We start from the raw sequence: 22,384 nt of genomic DNA, 5'->3' as shown, positions 1-22,384 counted from the left end.
GTATCATATCCCAATTGATTACTTGTGATTATGCGCATTTGTGAAATGAGTTATCAAACCATAAGACTAATTTAGAATTTGTGAATACTCGAACTAACTGAAATCTGAAAAGTTGGTACCTAAATTCTGTGCAGCCCACCCGACGAGTTTGGAAAGGGAAACCCTTAGCGACCAAAGCTTTTAAGTACGAGGTTAGGGTAACGATTAAGCCACCCATGAACTTAACAAACCGAGTCGCATCATATCCACCACATTGAGCACTTGTATAGTGCACGGTTTTTTCCAAGTTTTTATCTGTCTATAATAAAATTTCTTGATAGGTTATTTTGAAGTTATTTGATCTCTGTGATGCTTTTTAATAGTCAAGGGCCATATTTGAGTAATCAAATCAAAGGGATACCCTGAGCGACCATAGTTTTTAATACGAGGTTAGGGTAACCATTAAGCCACCCATGTACTTAACAAACCGAATCGCATCTTATCGACCACGTTGAGCGCTTGTATAGTGCAGGATTTTTTCAAGTTTTCGTCTGTCCAGTAAAATTACTCGATATGTTATTTTGAGGTTGTTTGATCTCTGAGATGCTTACTAATATAGAAGGTCATATGTTTGAGTAATAAAATGCCCAACAGGCAAGGTCAATGCCTGAGGCACAAGTATTTAGCACAGGTACTTGACGTTTACTATGTAAATATTGAGGTTAATCAACCAATCAGTCGTCATAAGACATCGTTATAGATGAAATTTTTAGATGTTATCTACTGAATTGTTTGCAAAGTGAACAGTCTTGTTTTTGGAACCATTACGAACTGTTACAAAGAGCGTGTGGCTCAAGTTTTGACTACAATTATTTCTTAGTCATTTTTGGACGTTTGTGTTAAGTTTTGCTGCATCGTAAAAATCGCCAAATATAATAAGTTAGATGAATTTTCTTACAAGAATTCAGCAACTATCCTATCATTTGACTAAAACCTTACAAATTTCAGAATGATTTTGGCCCAGGTATAATGGCTAAGGTAATTCTTAACTTCAATCAACCAAAGTTATTCCTATTTAAACGACTGAGCAGCTAATAGTTTTCGACAAGACTTTTAGTCAATTGAATTTAGAGTAAAGAGATAAGCAGGCGTAAAACTCGAGAACAGGCTGTGATGGTTGGATCTGGGAGTAAACGGTGAGTTCTTTAACCTTCGAGTATGAAGGTCAGCAGAAAAACCTTGATCATATAAATTATTGTATTCTTACAAAGTTCTGCGTTCCATTATCTTACTAGGTAACCCCTTTTTTACTGATAATGCAGGATTTTTTTCCGCTCTATACTGGGGCTTATGAAAACTAGGTAACAAAATATATTGTTTGTCCGGTAACTTGCGAATTAAAAAAAACGTTTTTGAAGTATTTGGAGTAAATAGAAAAAACGCAAAATTTCTCTCCCAAAAACCGTAATTTGGATTTAGATGTTGATTTGCAGATAATTCTTTTATCTGTATCTGTCTTAGCTTAGGCGGGCTTTTTAACTCGCACAAGCGAATTACTATATTGAGTTTTTCAATTCACCTAACTATACAACATTAGAAATCTTGTAACACTATAAGAAATGGAATGTTGAACTAAAATAGTTGTAATAAATTTGTAAGTTTCGAAACCAATATTTCAAATTTTGACAGTTATATCTTTTTGGAAGGATTTTTTCTGGAACAAATTTTGCTCTGAGATTAGAGTTTGTTTTCTACAGGTTTTTGCGACTTCCAAGTGAGTGATTTTTGCTGTTTAGTTGAAGAAAGATTTGATCAAAGCCTGAACTTAGACTATTTGTGTATCCATTTTTTTGTTCTTGTCTTTGCGGTTACATCATCTCACCAATAAGTTTCCATGACTTCTCGTCTTGAAAAACGGGATAAACTTGAAGCCCTAGGGCATTAAGTTGTGGAGCGATTTTCTAAGAGCATTACTAGTCCCTACGTTCACCAAAGCTACTGAGGAGAGTTAAACTCTTGGTCTGAAGGGCAATTTATGGAGTTTTAAATTTTTCTGACCCTGAAGGGGTTTTTTAGAAATACTTGCTTGTGAGATTTTTTCCAAGAACCGGCTACTGAGTGGTTTGTTTGAAAAATGCCAAAAAAGAGAAAACGAATATTAACAGAACTTGTATTTCATTTTATAGCCTCTGCCTTAGAGTTTGACAACACAATATAACACAATTTGAGTGTTGATAATTTTGCAGCTGAAGCGTTTTAATAGGTGAGAGGATTTTGTTTTGATGGTAGCAAAGATATCAAATTCCATAATTAGAAAATGTTGGCTTGATCAATCACGGCAATCACGGAAGATGCAAACAGTCTAATATTTTTAATGAGCGAACGAAAGAAACGAGCTCAAGAATACGTTGTTTGTGTACTTCATTCAAATATATTTGCTCGATTGCTTTGATGAAAAAAAAACTGTACTGCACCACGTTGAAACTATTACAGCTAGAAAAATGAGTTAACGTGGTTGAGAAACGTTCGTTCATTTTGGTTATAATAAGCATCGAAGCGTTTTCATTACTTTATTATAACGCATTATAACACCATTACTACGTTGATTTTCGCTCTTTTTTCAACCTTTTAACAAAATTCCAGGTAAGCGTTACGTTAAACTTAGTCAGAGTTTTGTTTTAGAAAGTTACTTGATTAAGAGTAGGTTATGTTTTAGTTAACTGTTTGAAAACTATTTACGAACTGCTTCAGAATGGGAACTGTGAAAAAGTGTTGAACAAAATCATTTTGGAATTGTCGAGAAAACATGGTTATGAAAAAATTGTTTGTTTAGGGTCGATTTTAGTTTTTGATGAGTGAATAAGAATTTTTTTTATCATTGATACATAAACAATGAATCATAATTACTTCAAAGTTACATTTCACATGCGATATCTCAGTTTGGGGCTATGTCTTCGGAGATAGATAATAATCCGAGTCTAGATAAACATATACTCTGCTTCAGAAAAGCAATAATTCTAAGCTAAACATGCAAATATACCTGCTTCATAATGCCGCTATAACTTAAGTAACGGATGGTTAGTTCTGCGTTATTGTAAAAGGGTAACGATGGATGAAAATACAAATATAATTCAGATGACAACTGTGGTCTGTTGAATTTTATATGCTTGTTTACATGTTCTCTTTGTTTAGTCACAACAACAGAACAACTACCTTCAACCATCCTACGTCTGGAGTTCCAGCTGCCAACACATCCATATTCAAACTCATATCATCCTCATCAGCATCATTATCAGCCACAGTTAATTACCAAGAACCATTATCCCCCACACATCGAAATCAGTACCAATTGAGATCACCACACGAAGGTAAATTAAGATGCTTAGTAGAAAAGTTTGTTATATAGTTTTAGTGTTATAAGTGGTGTGTTTTTCTTCGTTTCATCCGAATTCACGTTTTATCCGGGTCGGAAAGTACAGTTGGTCAACTTTTGTTGCTCTCAAGCAAAGTTTGTTGCAATTATATTAGTAGTGTGGTCTTTTTTATGCAATTTTTCGCTTGACTGATTTTTCGTCTGACCCTTTTTAATTGCTCTCGAACGAAGTTCGTATCAATTATTGTACACGTGTTGGTCTTTTTTATGCAAATTTTTTGCTTTACCGTTTCTGCGCTTTTCTGCTAGAGCGTTCTTTGACTTCTCAAGTGACTTTATAGCGCTTTCGTTCTTCATTTTTGAGTGATCTCTATTGCTCTCACTCTGAAGTAGTGCTTGTTGCTAAAATATAATCGATTGCAGCATAGCAAGAAGGGCTTGATAGCCGATTGGGCAGTGCTTTTGGTGAGGGATTGGGAGGTCCATTGTTCGAATCCTGGCGTGGCTAACATTTTTTGCACCCATAAAGAAAATTTTATCTAGGCTACAGCCCCTGAAATTGCCTCGCTGTCGTTCGAGTGCAATTCTTTCGACATTTGTTGGTTTGTGTTTAATTTTTGTCCTCAAACATGGAATAAACAGGTAAATCCCGAAGGGCATTAAGTGGCTGAGCAGCTCTCTTAGAGCCTTACGCCTTGCTAGTCTCTAAATATGCGATTCACCAAAACCGTCGGAGACAATATCATGGTGTGAGGGGCGGTTCCTAATCCCTCCTAGGTCGATCCCTCCCCCCGCCGCCCTCGAACACTCCCCCCGTCCACCCTTCCGCACTTGGCGATTTGGAGCCGCCTCTAGTCCAGCCATCCCGACTCTCACCCCCCATGGCTGGACCCAACTATCCTTAGGGGCGTCAACTGACTGACTACTAACGAAGCCAAGCCCTCGCCGGTCGTTGGAGAGAAAATCGACGGACGTTAGTCGGTCATGTGTAATGTTTTTCAATGTCTTTGAGTCAGGCTGCTAAAATAAAACCGATTGTGAACGATGAACTTACATAGCGCGTGTAGCGTATTGTTAAATGTCCCTCACTCTTATCCGAGAGACTGCAGGTTCGAACCCCTCGCTGATTAGAAATTTCTCGCACCATGAAAATGTCAGTCTGCCCCTTCTAGGTCGTTCAAAAGCAATTCGTCCGGCGTTAGTCGGTTTATGCTTCTAAGCAATTGTTAATAGCCGCCGTAACCCTCTCAACGGCTATTATTTAGGCGTTCTTTTCACGACTCGGTTTTTCGTAGCAGTTTATTGTTTTAACTTAATTTTTTTCAGCCAAAATCGTCCTTTCTCAACTATATTCTCCTGTTTTTGTACGTTTGGAAGCATTTTTGACAATCTGAAGAAATTATTAGTCTTTGTTGCGATTTGAGCTATTTTTGCCATTTGCCGATCTAGAAAATTTTTTCAGTTTTTTATGCTTTTTGTTTCTGTATTGCGGTTTTGTTGATTGAAGTCAGTTTGTTTAACCATTTTGACAACCTTTTTAGTTGATTGCTATCGATTTTGAAACGTTTTTTTTTTTTCATTTGACAATTGTTAGCCTTTTTTGAGTTTTCTGCCTATTTCTTAGTTTTTTTTTCGTTTTGGAAGACTATTTTGGGTTCAGTAATTTTTACTTATACTATTCTGGGCTGAGTAATTTTCGTCTGCTTTTTTAGAAATATTATAAAGGCAATACTACTATAGGGGACATTTGATAGTTTGAAAAGCCAGGTTTCAGTGAATTAATTGAAGAAATTTTTCTTTGATCATTGGGCTAATAGTACGTACAATCATCTCATATGATAATGATACAAATCTTGTCAATTGTATCGATCGACCAAAAGTTGATTCAGCAAAAAGCAATCCAGTTGAGCTTATAGTTCTTCTTCTCTCCACTCAGTGGGTGCGAAACAATATTTTAGATTAGATGTGCGCTTTGCATTTTATTGAAATTTTTTAGTTTGTTTTTGAGAACATAAGTTATAATCTTACATTAGAAATAGTGATCATAACTAAATGCCTGCAACCATTAACTTTGATGTTTAATTTTTCAGGATATAAAAATATTAGTTTAGGTGTTTTATTGACGCTTTTGCAACCGTCTCCTCAGTTATGAGCATTTGTTTGTTTTAGAAGATCGGTTCCACACCAGTCACGATCAGCAGCAAAAGCCTGTAGCAGTTGGCAACAAACAGCTGAGAGGATCTTACTCGCACAACAACGAAAAGCTCTCTAGGTTTGCCACTCTAATATTATATATCGGTAATTTTTTTGTTCAAATATTTGGAGTTCTCTCACTTTAATTTTTGAAGTAGTTCAGTTATGTCACGTTAAAACGAAGTGCTGCCATTATGTATCCAATTATCCATGGATCTAATATTGTCCCCCTTTTCTATTTCAGTCAACAGTACATATTTTGATCGGATAATTAACTCTTTCAATATTTTGAAACAGAAAATGAACAATTTATCCTTATTCATTATGGATTGGTAGCTTTTGATTGAAATTTGCCTTTCCGCTCCTATGAATTTAAAAGCTGTGATGCAATGATATTTTAATAAGGTTTGCTGCAATTAATGTTTCAGGAATTCAACTGCTCAACCTGATTTTGATGATCAGCAATATTTTCACACTCGTGAACAGCAATCGCCCACATTCAGACAAGGAAACAACAACAGAGAACCATCACAGCAGCACTTCAGCGAGAATCCTCCGCGACCCCAATCTCAAACAGGAGCTAAACGAAGTAGTTATTCCGGCGACGTTCGACCTAGCAGATCCAGACCTGATAATTTGCACCTTGATAATAGCCACCATCCTAGTAACCCTGTCCGTGACTCGGATTCTGGATACCTTGAATCGAGTCGTGGATTCCCCGAGGATCGCCACTCTCTTGCAATAAATCCATCGCAATCCGGTGCAAGTTTTGCCAGTAGGAATCCTGATCCTAGACGTGCCCAGTCACAGTTTGACCTCACTCGTGTCTCCGATTCTCAGGAGCCCGAGTTTACAGCAGCAGCCGGACATCATCGTGAGAGGAGTTTTACAAACGAGCGAGACGCAGAGCTTAGTAGTTCAAAGCATAGAGGTCTTTCACTTCAGGATTTGAGACTAGCTGGACGATCTCAGTCGGTAGAGACTCTTCTTAGACAACAGGAACAGAGCCACAATGCTGGCTTCGGATTGAAGGGAAAAGATACGCGACAGAACGATTACCGCAGTCAAACCAAGTTAGAAAAATAATACTTATCACTCTCAATCATTCTTAGATACGAGAACGTTACTCACTTGTTCGTAGTTTGAATCATTTTGGTTGATTCAGTGGTAGTAAGTGGTTGCAATATATTAAACAACAATTGACGGTTGAATTATGTCGACGAATTTGGTATTTTGTCATTGAGAACACTTAGTACCGCTCTAGTTTGCAGAGTTCAAGTTAACATGCTTTTTGTAGCTGTGAAGCTGTAAGCTGAGCGAAGCTATATTGCGGTGCTCTTGGTTTTTTTACGACTCGAAGAGGAGTATTGGTTTTCTCTCGGTTTTTTTTTACAGGAAGTAGATTTGTTCACGCGGCATTTTGACCTAAAAGCGAAAAGAGAAAAGTTGTCTCGGTGAACAAATTTTCGCTAAGCGAGAGAAGTTTTTTGATCATGCGCTGCGTTTAATGAATGACTTTTTGACTTTGAAAAGTAGTTTTTGACTGAATTGCACATATAGATAACCGTTTCTAGCCGTTTTTTCGTCTAAGTGGCCCAATTTTTTTGCTTTTAATTTGGTTTCTTGTAGAAATAAATTTTATTCGATATTATATTGAAATGTCAACCTCGGAAATTGATACCACAGTGTTTTGCAGAGCCTGAAAATGCGTTTCAAGTTGAAAATTGGCACATAATTCTTGATTTTTTAGTTAATTTTTGGCTATTTTTAATTGCTCTTGAACGCAGTTCATAGCAATTATTGTAAACGTGTGAGTCTTTTTTATGCACATTTTTCGCTTGACAGTTTTGCGCTTTTCTTCTTGAACATTCTTTGACTTCTCAAGCGACTTTTTCACGCTTTCGTTCTTCATTTTTTAATGATCTCTATTGCTCTGAAGTAAAGCTAATATAAATTCGGTTGCAGAATAAGTGAGGTATGTCATCTGTAGCGCAGTGGTTAGTAGTTGTGGCTGTGGATCGGGAGGGCAGTGGTTCGAATCCCGGCGGGGAAAAATTTTTTGCACCCATAATTTGATCTAGGCTACAGCCCCTGAATTAAATTGCCTCGCCTGTCGTTCAAGAGCAATTCTTCCGACATTTGTCGGTTTATGTTTTATATAGATTTCTTCGTTTTTGGATCTTTTAACCGTCTTTTTGTTCAAAATCAGTTAATATGGCACTTTATCTTTGATAATTTTTATATTCAACGCCTATTTCTACCTCGATGTAATTTTGTTTCGTAAAATTGTACATATGCTAATCCGATTTTGGTAGTTTTTTTCCGATTTTCGTCAGTTTTTCGTTTGTATTTTGGTTGTAATTGCTAGAAATAGTTTTGGTGTGCATCATGAGGGACTTTAATTTCGTTTCAATAAAAATTCAATCATTTTTCGGCGTTAAGTTTTGAAAAAACAGTTAAAACTTTCATAAATGCAGTCTTAACTTAAAAGTTCTTTGACCATTTTTTTGCAAAATGTTTCAATGTTTCGTAGCTATGAATTCTGCTTTTTCCTATATTTTGTTCTCTTCAGGAGTATAGATCTTTGTATCGGATGACTAGTTATCTTTTCTATGTCTTGAATGCTGAAAAATGAAATGAGTTCGTTTTTCTTGAATTTTTTTAATTGATTTTTAACTTTCAAAAATCAAAAATGTCTTTGTGTTACGGTGTTCCTTACATTGTGCCCATATTTACATTCTAGTTAGTATCATTCTAGTTTTGTCCTGGCACCTACATTTATTTTCGGTATATTGATTTTTTTAGTAGTAAAAAATGAATGATTTCAGCTTTTTCCTAGATTTTCGTCATTTCTTTGATTTGCAATTGATTTCATTCAACTTAAGGCAGTACTGAGAGTTTGATAGCAAGCTTTTCCCAAAATTTCCACTTATGACTAATTACTACAGCTTTATTCTGGCCTTGGTATTAAACGATTTTTTGCCTTTGAATATTCTTCTGCTGCTTATGTCTTTTCTATGATCAATTTTATTTTTGATTTAGTATGAAATCATGTTGTCTAGCTTATGTACAACAAGGAACACGTGTGTGTTGTTTTTTGTCTTAATCGCAGTGATTATAAGTGTAATTATAGGTGTTTTCTGATTCTTAAATTTGAGCTTTCTTTGAAAAGATTTAACTTAGTTTCTAAGATTATTATCTGCCGTTTGCTTTCGCGATCTTTTTCAGATTCGAATCATGAATTATTTGTGGGCTATTGATAACCTTGTCAGTTTTTTCAGACTATGGGGTTTTGACTATCTTAATTATTTTTGGATTTTTAACGTTACCAAACGTTTTCAATAATATAAAATTTCGCTGCATTTTGTTTCTCTTGTTGACAGTGGTTTTAGTTTTAACAATTTTTAGAGCAGACCTTGAAAGGTAGTGAGTTAATGGTTTAATACAACAGTTAATGGCTTCCGTTGCAATTACCGTTTTGTTAGTGAAGTTCTGACGGTTCGAGTCGCTTCCGGAATTCTTCCGGCTATGTTTTTTGTTTCGTCGTCTGACGCTCTTTTTTCGTTTTACATTTGTTCACACAGCAAAGCTGAAAAACTCAAATTTTCTGAATGACTTCTTCCTCTCACTAACGGCATTTGCGCGCGTGACGTCATTTCTCACTCGCTTTAGCAAAAGTTTTTAGGTTATTTGCGTGATTAGATTTTGATCATACGTTACTTACCTCACTTTATAAAATGACTTTTGCACTTTAAAACTTAAGTTTAATTTGAATTTGTTTAAGGTCAAAGGAACTCATTTGTGCAATAAAGGTCTCTGCGGAAAGAATTTTAACAAGCTTTAATAATTTATCGCTGAATGTTTTTTACCTAGTTTTTTTGAGCGGCGTCGATTTTTTTTCAATTTAGATCTGTATCTGTTTCTATCTCGTTTATATGGCACGCAGGTCTATTCTTTCGCAGCTATTCCGGCAATCTGCCGGCTATGTTAAAAAAATTTGCGCAATAATAACACGGTCTTTTTGTAAAGAAGTCAAGGCGTTCTCCACAATTCAGGTTGTTAAATCAACACAATTGTTTGTCTATTAGGTCCAAGATTGAGCATTTTTTGTTGGTTAAAGTTTTGGATTGGAGATTGTATTGAAGGCCTAAGAGTTAAAGTGTTATCTATTGATATATGCTCAAGATAAAACTGGAAATATTGATCATCAAGATGATTTTTGAGTCTCATTTTATTTGTTTGCAGCGTGCACGAATTGGATCGTATTCATAGTCAGTCAGGAATGAACGTGTCTGACGTGGGCAACTATGACCCAGTATCCGGTCTTCCTATTGTCAAGAATCCGTCTGGCAAAGTTCTACAGGGCTGGCTGGAGAGAGATGAGAGGAAGGGTATCCGCAACATCAAATCCTCTTGGCACGATAGGTGAGAATGGTTGAGAACACAACTATAGATGTTATTGAAGGAAATTTTCCGAATAGCTTTTTGCTATGATAGAATACAAAATTTTGATACTATCATCTGTGTGATTTTTTAGTGTGTATTTGTCTTTACCGGTTTTGTCCCGAACGGCTCCCAATAGAAAATCGAGTTGAATTCGATTAAATATAAGTTTGTGGATAAGCGTTAAGCGATTTTCCGTTTCAATTCTCAAATTTACAACAGTTGATAGAAAAGAATGTAATCTTTTCCTTAGTTTTCTTTACTGAACTAAGCTAGAGGATCAAGCGAAAAAGACGCTCTGAAACAAAGCAAATGATTTGACATTCTAAACAAGACGGCTGGCGCGAGTATGTGCGTAGCACAGAATGTTCCAACATACCTCTCAAGTTGCAAAATAACTTTAAATTCTGTCAGAGAAACCGTTGGGAGTATCCGAAGCAACTTATATGCATTGGAGAAAATTATTGTACTGCTGGAACCAAAAAATATACCGTCTTTTTTCAAAAGAGCAAACTTTAGCAAGATAAGTGTTGTACAATTTGGAAGACACACATAGAAAAATCATACAAACACAAACCCACCACACATTACACAAACAAACACCAACACACAAATAAAAAGTTCAACACCAAATGTGTTTTTTAATTTTGTTTTTGGCAATTTGTCAATACTCAAGGTTCGTCAGTGTTCAATTAGGTCTTCGTTTTTTTTCTAACAAAACTAGGCGTCAAACTTTTGAGGAAATTGTATCAGTAACTGTAAATTTGATAATAAAATTTGGAAGGGAACTTCTTGAAGTGTTTCGCTTTTTAATGATAATTCATGAGCATAATGGGACAATGATTTTAAAAACCTCAAAGATGTGTCATCAACGAGACTTCTTAACGAGACACAGTTTTGGCTTTGGACTTTTCGCTCTGCCTCTATTTGTGTCCAACATTTAAAGAAACTAACGGTCTCAGACTAACTCTCTCTGTCTCTCACACACATAACACGCACCATGCAAGCACTTATGTACACAAACACAAGAGCGCGCAAACAGATACAAACCCCGACACCGAAAAAAGACTAAATTTTGTTTTTGGAATCTAATCTTCATCGGTTTTTTATGCCTCAATTGTTTTTCCTGGAAAACTTGGCGTGGACTTCTTGATGCAATAGTATTGGCAATCGTAAAATTGACACTAAAATCGGAAATGAACTGTTTGAAGTTTTTCGAAATATTTTGTCATTTTTGATGAGCATAATGGGAAAATTAATTTTTCAAAATCTCGTAAACGTGTTATCAGCGAGATTTCAGAAGACAACTTTGCTTTTGGACACATTTAAAGCCGCAATTTGTAGTCAATTTTGCCTTTGAATTGTTAAGGTGTTCCCTTTTCCAAATTTCTGATATTTTATATAAATCAAAACTAGATCCCTAGGGCTACAAAATGGTGTTTCTTTTTTTCTCTACGATGCGTAAACAAAAAGTGAAAATTTGACTGAGGAAAAAAGCCAGCTTCGCATATATATTCGATATATTTCCATGTTAAAAAGCCAGCCTCGCATTAAAAAGCCAGCCTCGCATATATATTCGATATATTTCCATGTTAAAAAGCCAGCCTCGCATTAAAAAGCCAGCCTCGCATATATATTCGAGTGATATATCCATGTTTAAAAAAAATTTGGAACAACTAGCGTTAATATGGCATGGATTATTTGATTGACAGGTGGTGTGTGATATCTGGGAAGCAACTGGTGGTGTGCAAGTCTGCTGACTCTAATGCAAAGAGGGCAGTGTTCGAATTGATCGGATACCAAGTCACCCCCACACCTCATGATGACATCTTAAATGCACGTGAGGAGAGACACACGTTCAAGGTCAGCTACCGCAATTTGGTGTTGATTCTCACGTTTAATGCTGATATGATATACTTTTGCGTTCTAGTCAGGAGTTTTGTCGAAGAAGAGTAAATTTTCTGGCTTAAGCAGAAGCTTTAATTTATCATGAGCTAATAAAAAAAGACCGCAGACGTACGATTCAAAAGAACGCAAATCTGGAAAAACTATGAGAACGCAAACTCTGGAAATGTCACGAAAGTATGAGTTTTTTGTTTCCAGATTTTTGTGCTTTTTCCAGATCGTCTAATTTGATGTGATGTGGTAGGGAACTGTAAAACAGGGTAATAACCAAAGTTTATATTGAAACAACGATTTTGTTGCTGGAGGATTTTTAATTGCTCTTGAACAAAGATCATAGCAATTATTGTAAACGTGTTTCTTTTTTATGCAAATTTTTCGCTTGACAATTTTGACTTTTCGTGTGGCTTTTACGCCCTTGACTTTTTGCGTTTCGCGTGATCTAAAATTCTCTCTTAATCACAATTTCAAGCAGCTGAACTCAATTGGCGGCAATTTAATACTAAAAGTCAAATGAAAAGTGCGCCGAAATTGGTGCCATTTTTCACTTTAAGTCTTAATAGTGGTATATGTTAACCTCTACTGTGGTTATTTGAAGCTCACTATTGAACTTCTTAGTCCCATGTAGAAACCCCCCCCCCCCCCCCACTGAAGCTGGCTGCAATTAATTAGAGCTTCCACTTGTCGTTCGAGAGCAATTCTTCCGACGTTTAGTCGGTTATGTTTATTCGTCTGTTAATTTTTCAAACGTGGAATTTCCCCCTCTAAACCAAGCTCACAAATTAGCTTTTCCAAAAATGTTTTCTTGCGAATTCTATCAATTTTAGTTTGTCAAATTACAAACTTAATTTGTTTTCAGCTTGAGAAGGATGGAGAGAAGACGCTCTACTTTGGAGCACAGTCACAAGAGGCAAGATCAAGATGGGTGTATGCGCTAAGAATGGCCGCGCAGCCTCTAGCGTAAGTTAACGTGTAACGCCGACAACCAAAAAAATTAAGTTCTTTCGGTCGGCTAATGTTCTGATATGCTCCTTGTCAGCTAAACCCCCTGTTGGCGGATATTCCTAGCACTGTGTGACACACTTCTATTGCTTCGCCGAAAAGTTGACTAAAGAGCTTATTTTTCCATTGTATTCTAGGGAGCCGAGACCTTTTGTCCTACAGCAGCATCACTTCCAAAACAGAGGCAGTGGACTATTTGGTAACAATAAAGAGAACAGATCACCCATTGACTATAATGGAGGGTTAGACCAAGAACCTGTCCGTCTAGCTGATGCGAAAGCTGTACCATTGCTCATGTCACCTTCAGGTTAATAATTCATTTATTATTAGCTGAAAAGTGATAGCTGTGGCTATTATTGGCCTTCTCTTGGTTTATTTAAATTCAAAGAATTTGAATTGTATTGGGGTGCGGTAAGACTCGAAGAGGCTTTATGGTTTTCTGTTTTTTTTTGCGAGCAAGGAAACCGGAAGTTCAGGGCGGGAATAAAGTTGTTTCAGTGAACAAATTCGAAGAGCGGAGCAAAGAGAGAGTGGTTCTTTTGTTCATGCCTTCTTTTGAAATACAGCAAGAAATGCAGGTGTGAAAAAAAATTTGCTATGCGAGGAATTTTGTTCACGTGCGGCTTTTTCGAGCGCTTTTTTTGTTTTTCAAACTTCTATGTTGTCTAAGAGGTTATTTCAGACTAAAGGTATAGTTTCTTTTTGATAGCGTTTCGAAGATTTTCGGTAATTAACGGGAGTTTTACGCTAATTTGAAGGTTTTTCAACTATTTCTCCGGTTTCAAGGCTATTTTAGCGATTTTTGGCCTATTATTGTGTTGTATTGCTTTTACTTGTCACTTAATGTAAGCTTAATGCTCGCGGGCAGTTTCTATTGCAAATTAAATACAAGTTCGAAAAAATTGCAAAAATTTGTTAAATTCTTTCTAAAATTCCTAGTTTTTCCGCCTTTTTCAAAATTAGATACGTTTTCCTGCTTTTTTCGCTTTCTCGATTGTGATTCGTTGTTCACATGTGGCAATTTGACTTTTACTGTTTTTTTACTTTTCTGTCGCAGTTTTTTAAATCGTTTCCCGACGATTTATTTCGGTGTCAAGATTTTTGTTACGACCATATGACGTCACAATCACTGCAAATCTTCTTTTCGCTCATTCGTTCATATAATTTCAACTGAATTGTTTGCGTGACGTCACTTTTCCACTTTTAGTGGAGAGATTTTTTTTGTTCATTTGCGTGATTAAGTTTTGTTCTTACGTGACGCACCTCACTAAAAAATGACTTCAAAAAGTCTCATTCTATGAGAGCAGCTAACAGAAACATCAGATTCCTAATCAAAATAAAAGATCTCAACATTTAATAAAAAAGTTTTTTTTGTCTGTATCTTTTGAGGCTGCAAATATACCAAGCTATTACGGCTTTTGTCTGGCAATCTGCCAGGCTATATTTTCAGAATTTTTCGGCGACCAAGAATTTCATGTTTTTGAAGAGCAATAATTTCAATTTTTTGGTACCGGGGCTGTATAAGGGGCCTCGAAATAGAGTGGAGTGAAGCCCATAATGACGACATTGTGCCTAATTTTTTTAATCGAAATTCTTTCTGACTCTGTCAGTTTTTGAGCGAAATTTGTTGCAATTAATAATTTCTCTCAAACGAAGTTAGTAGCATTTATATTAGTTCCACTGTCTTTTCTATGCGATTTTTCGCTTGATCATTTTTTTGTTTGAGGCTTCTTACTTTCGTCCTCAGAAATGGGATAAACAAGTAACGCCCGGAGGGCATTAAGTATCTCTTAGAACATCACGCCTTACGATATGCGTCTCTATATATCACGTCTCTATATGCAATTCATCAAAAATGTTTTGAGGAGACGTAAATCCATGATGTGAAGGACAGTTCTAAATTTTAATAACTTGACCCCTTAATCCCCAACTCCGTCCGTCCATCTTCCTTCAACTGACGATTTTAACCATCCCCGTGAACCCCAACTGGCTACTACCAACAGCAAACGCTTGCGGTTGAACTGAGAGCAATTCGCTCGAGTTTATTTGGTAATGTTTTGCGTTTTCATTGGCGCGCCCATCTCGTGAAACAAAAATTGCTGCTCCCATCTTTTTAAATCGTCAATTCAAAAATTTGGTTCTGCTTGACCACAACTTTTTTGAGAACTCTTTTTTGACTTCTCGAGGCTAATTTCTTTCTCAGAGCCTGCTCAAAGTGATTATAAGCAGCAGTATAGCAGCTAAATATTATAGAGTCAAATGATTCAGTATAGAAAAATGAAATCCAAAATAGAAACGGGTCATCCATGAAAATTGTACTTATAAGTCTCAGTTATTATCTCTAATGCTTTTTATTATTGATACTAGCCTTTGTATACACTCATTAAGAAAGACGAGTACGTCCAACTACAAATTGACATCAAAATTATTCGTTTTTAAAAACTTTTCGGATTATGGGAATCAATGGAAGATATTTTCCAACAATCTGCCGGGTCTGTTTTAAATCAAATTGTTTTTTGGCTCGAGGTTGGCTATAGTTGTCTTGTGGTACACCAAAACGTTTTTGTCGACTTATTAATGTATCTGTCATAGCCTCCGTCAGCCTCTCAACGGATCTGATTTAAGGCGCTCTTTTTTAATTCCTTCCACTTTTCGATCACGTTTTTTGTTTTACAGAAGTCAAGAATTTTTTTAAAATTTCTTTCTTTTCTCGAGTTACGCAATCTAGTGAGTGCGGTCAAGGTCAAAAGAGCAAAGTCATTAGAAACGGGATACACCTATAAAGCCCGGTCGTAAAGTTTTCTTTTTTGAATAAGGTTATTGAAATTCATTGGAACGATTGATAGCTGCCGTTATAATTAAGCTTAATAGCTTTCAGTTTAGAATCTGAATAATTTGAAAGCTTACGGAAGCCTCACAACAATTTAAAACACCTTTTGACGCTTTCTCCTTTTGCTAAAATTCATTTTTTGTTTCGATCCTGATGAGAGTCAAGAGGGTCAATGGCGGCTATTTTCGCAGTTTCCCGGCTATGCGTATGCTAACGCCAACTTCGACACTAAATGTGTCTTTAATTGCTCTCGCACGACAATTGAAGCAATTTGTGTAAACGTGTGTCTGTGTTAAGGCAAAATTTCAGCATGTCCGTTTGGACTTTTAGAGTGATTTTTATGCAGATGACTTTTTGCGTTTTTCTATCTAATTTTTGGTCTCATTCACATTTTTAAGCAGTCAATTTTTGCTCTCATTCACATTTTTAAGTAACAATAGTTTAATACTAATAGTTAAAGGAAAAGTGCGTCAAAGTTGGTGTCATTTCCCCTTTAATCTGAATAATGGAATATAATAACCAACCTCTAATAACGCCATTTAGAGCACTGTACTGACAATCTTTGTGAGTTTAGTTTCTTTTCTGAAGGCTACGCGCCGACTGAAGCAGGCCGAAATGTATTCGAGCTTTCAATAGTTGTTAGAGAGCAATTCTTCTGACATCAGTCGGTAATCTAAGCAACACAAAAAAGATTTTAAAACTACGAGAAGTCATTTTTTGACAGTTAATTTTTATTTGTTTTCATCTCTAACAATTTACTTTTTTTGCTTCCGTTTTCCCTGCTATTTAACGCAAGGTTGCTGTTAGCCTGTAAGTTACGTTTATAGCGTTTGACAGGTTGGAATTTAAGGCGTGAGTCAATCATTTAAAAAGTAGTACGGGATTTTGCAGTTTTTTGCAATAGCCGCCCTCATCTTCTCAGCCTGCTATTTTCACGGGGCTAACTTTTTTTTACTTTACATTGTTTGGCTTTAACTGTTGCTCACAGCTCGTTCGCAACCGTTTGTTTGAAATTTTGATGAATATTTGCTTTTGCTCAAAATCAACACAGCCAGCATCCAAAAATGAAATCGAAAATAGAATTGGTACAAGCCGATTGCGACTTGTTTTATATGACCAGTATATTTGAACTTTGTTCTAATTAATTTTAATTTTCTTGGCTAATGTTTTTTGGTTTTGATACTAATCCGTGTGTCTTCTCATTTAGAAACAGGATAATTTCTAATTACCAAAGCCAATCAAAATAGCTCGCTCTTTTGAATTATTTTTTTTGTAGAAGAATCAATTACGGCATCTTATATGTTAATTGTTCAGAAATTGACTATCACCGTTTTATGGAAACGTTTTGCTCAATGTTCAAGAAATCACCTTTTCCGAAACAAAAAATGGCAGAATGTGCGATTTAAAAAAAACTTGCAGAAGTCTTCTTAAATTTAACTTTGCGGAAAGTGGTCCACTGTTTGTTCTGATGTGTATCGGAGATGATGGTAGGTTAGGAGAGATGCTGGAAATCGATCAAATTGATAACTAAAAATGCAAAGCTACACTTTTTTTTGTTTTGTCTGAATTTTTGTCCACGCCGCAAATGTCGAACCATATTTCTGCTTGATATGCTTTCTCCAACTAATTATTAGTGAGTTTTATACTGAATTGGGTATTGTTTTCCTGCTTAACGATGACTCACCCCACTCTCTAAATTTACTTGACTTATATCACTAAATTCTTTCAAGGTCAATGAAAAACTTTTCTATAATGAAGTCTGTTAGTAATTAAGCATGAAGACCAAAGTGGAATAATTTTTAATTGATCTCAAAAAAATTGGTAATAATGTTAGGCCTGTTGATCTTTTTCAATGCGGTTTTTCACATTATGATGTTTTTTTTTATTTGACCATTTGACCTTTCGTCGTCAAAAACGGGATAAAGGTAAATCACGGAGGGAATTAAGTTCGGCTCAAGCCAACCCCCGCCCCCCTTAATATGCTCCCCATTTTTCTACCTTTTTTTCTTATTATAGTTTTCATAAAAAGGCCTAAGCTATCCATAAGCTCAAGGAGTCTTTGACTAATTGCTAATCACGAGCCAGGCGTTTCAGGGCAATTCTCCCAAAGTTTGTTGTTTGTTTTTGAATGAAATTTTTTGTAAATATTTGTAATTTTGTTAATAGGTAATATCTAGCATGATCAACTGCATCAAAGCAATTCTGTATCCTTTGCTACCTATATTTTACAGCAGGTACGTCTATTGTATAGCTGTTTTGGCGGCCTGCCTGCGCTTTTTCTAGTTCATCTACCAAGCTGAAATGTTCAAGTATAAGCAATGTAATTTAGTACGGACGAAACTTCAAGTCACCCGTTCTAGATCATTCCAGCTTTTGTTTTATACTTCTGCTTGCAATTTTTAAATAAGATAGTGAACCGTGGGCCAGGATGTGCACTACCGCATGTGTTGTGGTAAAATAAATTAATAGAACGAATGAATCTTAAGCGAAGTAGTTGAGCGTTTAAAGCACTTTGGAAACGTTTCAAGATTTTTTTGTACATGTATCGATTTGTTAACTGTCAGAGATTTAGCCGTTTTTAATTGCTCTCAAACGAAGTGTAGATCATTTATTTTAGTCCTGTGGTCTTTATGCATTTTTCGCTCGAACGATTTTTTGTTTGACTTTTAAATTTTCGTCCTGAAAAACAGGATAAACAGGTAAAGCCCGGAGTGCATTAAATGAATTTGCAGTTTTCGTAGAGCCTTACGCCAATCTAGTTTCTAAGTATGCGATTCACCGACGATTCAGACATTTTCATGGTGCTTGGGCAGGTTCTTAATTAATAGCCGCCCTCATCTTCTCAGCCGGCTATTATAGCGCTCCTATTTTTTACGACTCGAAGAGGAGTATTGGTTTTCTCTCGGTTTTTTTTTTTTTTACAGGAAGTAGATTTGTTCACGCGGCATTTTGACCTAAAAGCGAAAGTGAGAAAAGCTGTCTTGGTGAACAAATTTTCGCTAAGCGAGAGAAGTTTTTTGATCATGCGCTGCGTTTAGTGAATGACTTTTTGACTTTGAAAAGTAGTTTTTGACTGAATGGCATATATAGATAACCGTTTTTAGCCGTTTTTTCGTCTAAGTGGCCAATTTTTTTTGCTTGTAATTTGGTTTTTTGTAGAAATAATTTTTATTCGATACTATATTGAAATGCCAACATCGGAGATTGATGCCACAGTGTTTTGCAGAGCCTGAATATGTGTTTCAATTTGAAAATTGGCACATATTTTTTGATTTTTTAGTTAATTTTTGACTTTTTCCTATTAATTTCTTCATTCTTAGATCTTTTAACCGTCTTTTTGTCAAAAATCAGTTCATTTGGCAACTTCCCTTTGATAATTCATATACATAACGCCTCTCTCTACCTCGGTGTATTTTTGTTTTATAAAATTGTACATATGCTAATCCGATTTTGGTAGTTTTTTCCCGATTTTTGTCAGTTTTTTGTTTGTATTTTGATTGTAATTACTAGAAATAGTATTTGTGTGCCACATGAGGGACCTTAATTGCATTTTAATAAAAATTCAATCATTTTTTGGAGTTCAGTTTTTGAAAAACAGTTGAAGCTTTTTCGTAATTGCAGTCTTAAAAGTTTTTTGATAATTTTTTTTTGCAAAATGTTTCAATGTTTTATATTTTTGAGTTCTGCCCATATTCTTAAAATTCTAGTTAGTATCATTCTAGCTTTGTCCTGGCACCTGTTTTTATTTTTGGTATATTGATTTTTTCAGCTTCCATTTTTCATGAAAGTAGTATTAAAAGTTTTTTGACCTTTTCCTGTAAAATATTTAATGTTTCGTATGTTTGATATCTGGTTTTTCTTATTTTTTTGTTCAATTCAGGAGGATAGATCGTTATATTGGACGACTAGTTATCTTTGCTATGTCTCTAATGCTGAACAATGAAATGTATTCGTTTTTCTTGAATTTTGTTTTTTTTTTATTTTTGACTTTCAAAAATCAAGAATGTGTTTTTATTACGGTGTTCCTCATATTGTGTCCATGTTCTTATCATTCTAGTTAGTATCATTTTAGTTTTGTCCTGGCAGCTTTTTATGGCACATTTATTTTTGGTTGTTTCAGTTGTTAAAAAAATTGATTGATTTCAGCATTTTCTTAGATTTTCGTCATTTCTTTGTTTGCAATTGATTTCATTCAACACAAGGCAGTACTGAGAGTTTGCTAGCCAGCTTTTTCCAAAAGCTCTACTTAATACTATCTACTGCAACTTCCTTCCGGTCTTGGTGTTAATTTAAACGATTTTTTGCCTTTGAACATTTTTCTGCTGCTTGTCTTTTCTTTGATTATTTTAATTTTTGAATTAGTTTTAAATCATGTTGTCTAGCATATGCAGAACACGGGAGAAGTATGTGCCGTTTTTGTTTTAATTGAGTGATTAGAACTGTAATTTTAGTGGTTTTCTGATTCTTAAATTTGAGTATTCTTTTTTTTAGAAAAAGATTTATTTTAGTTTCTAAGATTGTTATCTGCCGTTTGCTTTTCTGATCTTTTTGAGATCAGAATCAGGAATTATTTGAGGGCAATTGATAGCCCCTTCAGCTGTTTTAGACCATCAGTATTTTGACCTGCTTATCTATTTCGGATTTTTTAACGTTATCAAACATTTTCAACAATATAAAATTTTGCTGCATTTTTTTCTTGGTGACAGTGGTTTACGTTTCACCAATTTTTAGATCAGACCAGGGGAGGTAATGAGTTAATGGTTGAACTCAAATGGTAATTGCTTCAGCTGCAATTAGGGTTTTGTTTGTGAGGTTTTGCGGCTTCGAGTCGCTTCCGGAATTCTTCCGGCTATGTTTTTTTTTTTACTTCGTCGAATAAAAAAATGTTTCGCTTTACCTCATTTTGCCGCCTTTTCAACATTTTGCGTGAAATCTTTTTGACTTCTCTAGGCTAGTTTCTCTCTTCTCTCATTCTGCTAAAAGTGATTTTGAACATCAGTTGCTCAGCGAAGCAATTCAAAATGAACAGAGTTAGTACAAAAATGGATGTCAGAAATAGAAACGGGATAAACCCATAAAGCCCAATTTTAGATGCCCGCTATTTGAACGTCGTTCCTATAAGTCTTATTTACCATCTCTAATGCTTATTGTTATTGATAGGAGCCCCTGTAGCCTCTCTCTAAGAAACAGAAGTATGTTCAACTACGAAATGCCATCAAAATAAATCGGACTTAAAAAAATGTTTTTGTACAAAAATCTTTTTTTTTTTCAATATCTTCTGTTATTTCAATCCCAATCATGCTTATTGGAATCAACGGCGGCTATTTTCCGGCAATCTGCCGGGTATGTTCTTAAAATTTTGACCCCCTCAGACACTTCCCCACCCCTCGACGGTTGTTTTTGAGCAAATCGCCCGACGTTAGTGAATTTACTTGAAAAGTTTTTCTCAGCAAAAAAGGTTCTGGATAACTCCGTTACCGTGGGCTCTTTTGTACTATAGGTCCCGATAATTGGGGAGTTGATGGTGGTGGAGTGGACGGGCAAATCGTGGCAGCAGAAAGTGAACCACAAGTAGACCAGGTTGTGGACACTCGAGGTCGACCAATCGAGAGGACAGTGCTGTACAGGGTACGAATTTTAATACCATATTGACTGTATGGGAAAGGAAAAGAGTCGTTCTCAGCAGATGCATCAAAGCTAGCAGTACCAACTCGGATGCAAATGTTGGCATCTGTAGTACGCTTATCCAAGTTGGAGACCTAAGGCCAACTTCAAAAGACCCAAATGTGCTGATACAGTACCACTGTATTGCCGCATATTTTTGCGCATTAAAACCCAATTGTGTGGGTTGATTTTTCGGATAGTCGCCAGTGATATCATTTGGTATCTGCATGATTTGAAGTGATAGGAACTTTCCAATTAAGAAAAACTGACAAGCAAAGACTATAATCACAAATGCATTAAAGATCCTAGTACCGTGGCTGTGAGCACTACTAGTAATGTTCATTCCAGAGTGCTTTTAAACTGCTAGGGTGATTTGTTTTGACTAGCAAGGCCAAGGTACCAGACTGGTGTAACTTCTGATCAGACCCACTTGCGCGCACATCTATCATTTGTGCTCAAAAATTGCAATCGAACTTCGGGATGAAAAAAAGTTAAGTGCCAAGCGTGAATTTTTCAGGAGTACATTGATCCCGTTGAAAAGACTCGCGAGTCTGTGAAGCGAGAGAGGGAGCACAGTCAGACCAGGACTAGACAGCAAAGGCTCAGCGAACACTACAAAGAGTCTGAGAATCCATCTCTCCATAGAGGAGCTGCCACTTCTGTCGGTCCAGATGATACGAACCGGTCGCGAGTACCTCCCTACTTGACGTCTACAGGGGGCAGCCCTAACGAGGAACATGGAAGCAATAGGTAGTTACTTCAAATTACTTAAGAATTAAGTTTTAAAGATATTTAATTTCATTATTGTGAGTCACATCTATCTTGTTCCTTAGTGCGTCACATCCTGACTTTTCATTGTGAAGCAAGGTTTTTTTATTTTGGCGAAAGAATCAAATTTAGGTTTTTCGTGAAATGGTTTTTCATTTCACCAAGAAGTTCGTGTCTTGAGAATTAGGATAAAGGTTACTATTTCCGTAAAGTTGGTGATTTTGAAATGA

The 22,384-nt window shown here is 36.0% G+C and overlaps 1 protein-coding gene across 2 annotated transcripts in view; it reads left to right on the top strand.

Annotated features, from left to right (window-relative positions):
- Nucleotides 1-22,384, top strand: part of LOC142344413 (uncharacterized) — a 112,663-nt gene that overhangs the window by 39,432 nt on the left and 50,847 nt on the right. For both annotated transcript variants that reach the window (XM_075396032.1, XM_075396031.1), the window contains exons 5-13: nt 3,172-3,347; nt 5,522-5,624; nt 5,974-6,618; nt 9,791-9,970; nt 11,701-11,851; nt 12,750-12,850; nt 13,030-13,199; nt 21,223-21,350; nt 21,904-22,136. In XM_075396032.1, coding sequence (XP_075252147.1) covers nt 3,172-3,347; nt 5,522-5,624; nt 5,974-6,618; nt 9,791-9,970; nt 11,701-11,851; nt 12,750-12,850; nt 13,030-13,199; nt 21,223-21,350; nt 21,904-22,136 — 1,887 coding nt within the window. The remainder of the gene's footprint in view (nt 1-3,171; nt 3,348-5,521; nt 5,625-5,973; nt 6,619-9,790; nt 9,971-11,700; nt 11,852-12,749; nt 12,851-13,029; nt 13,200-21,222; nt 21,351-21,903; nt 22,137-22,384) is intronic.

The sequence above is a fragment of the Convolutriloba macropyga genome, chromosome 8, assembly GCF_964194025.1.
Source record: "Convolutriloba macropyga chromosome 8, txConMacr16.3, whole genome shotgun sequence".
Lineage (NCBI taxonomy): Eukaryota > Metazoa > Xenacoelomorpha > Acoela > Convolutidae > Convolutriloba > Convolutriloba macropyga.
Note: the sequence above shows the minus strand (reverse complement) of the source record. Positions and strands in the feature narration are given on the sequence as shown.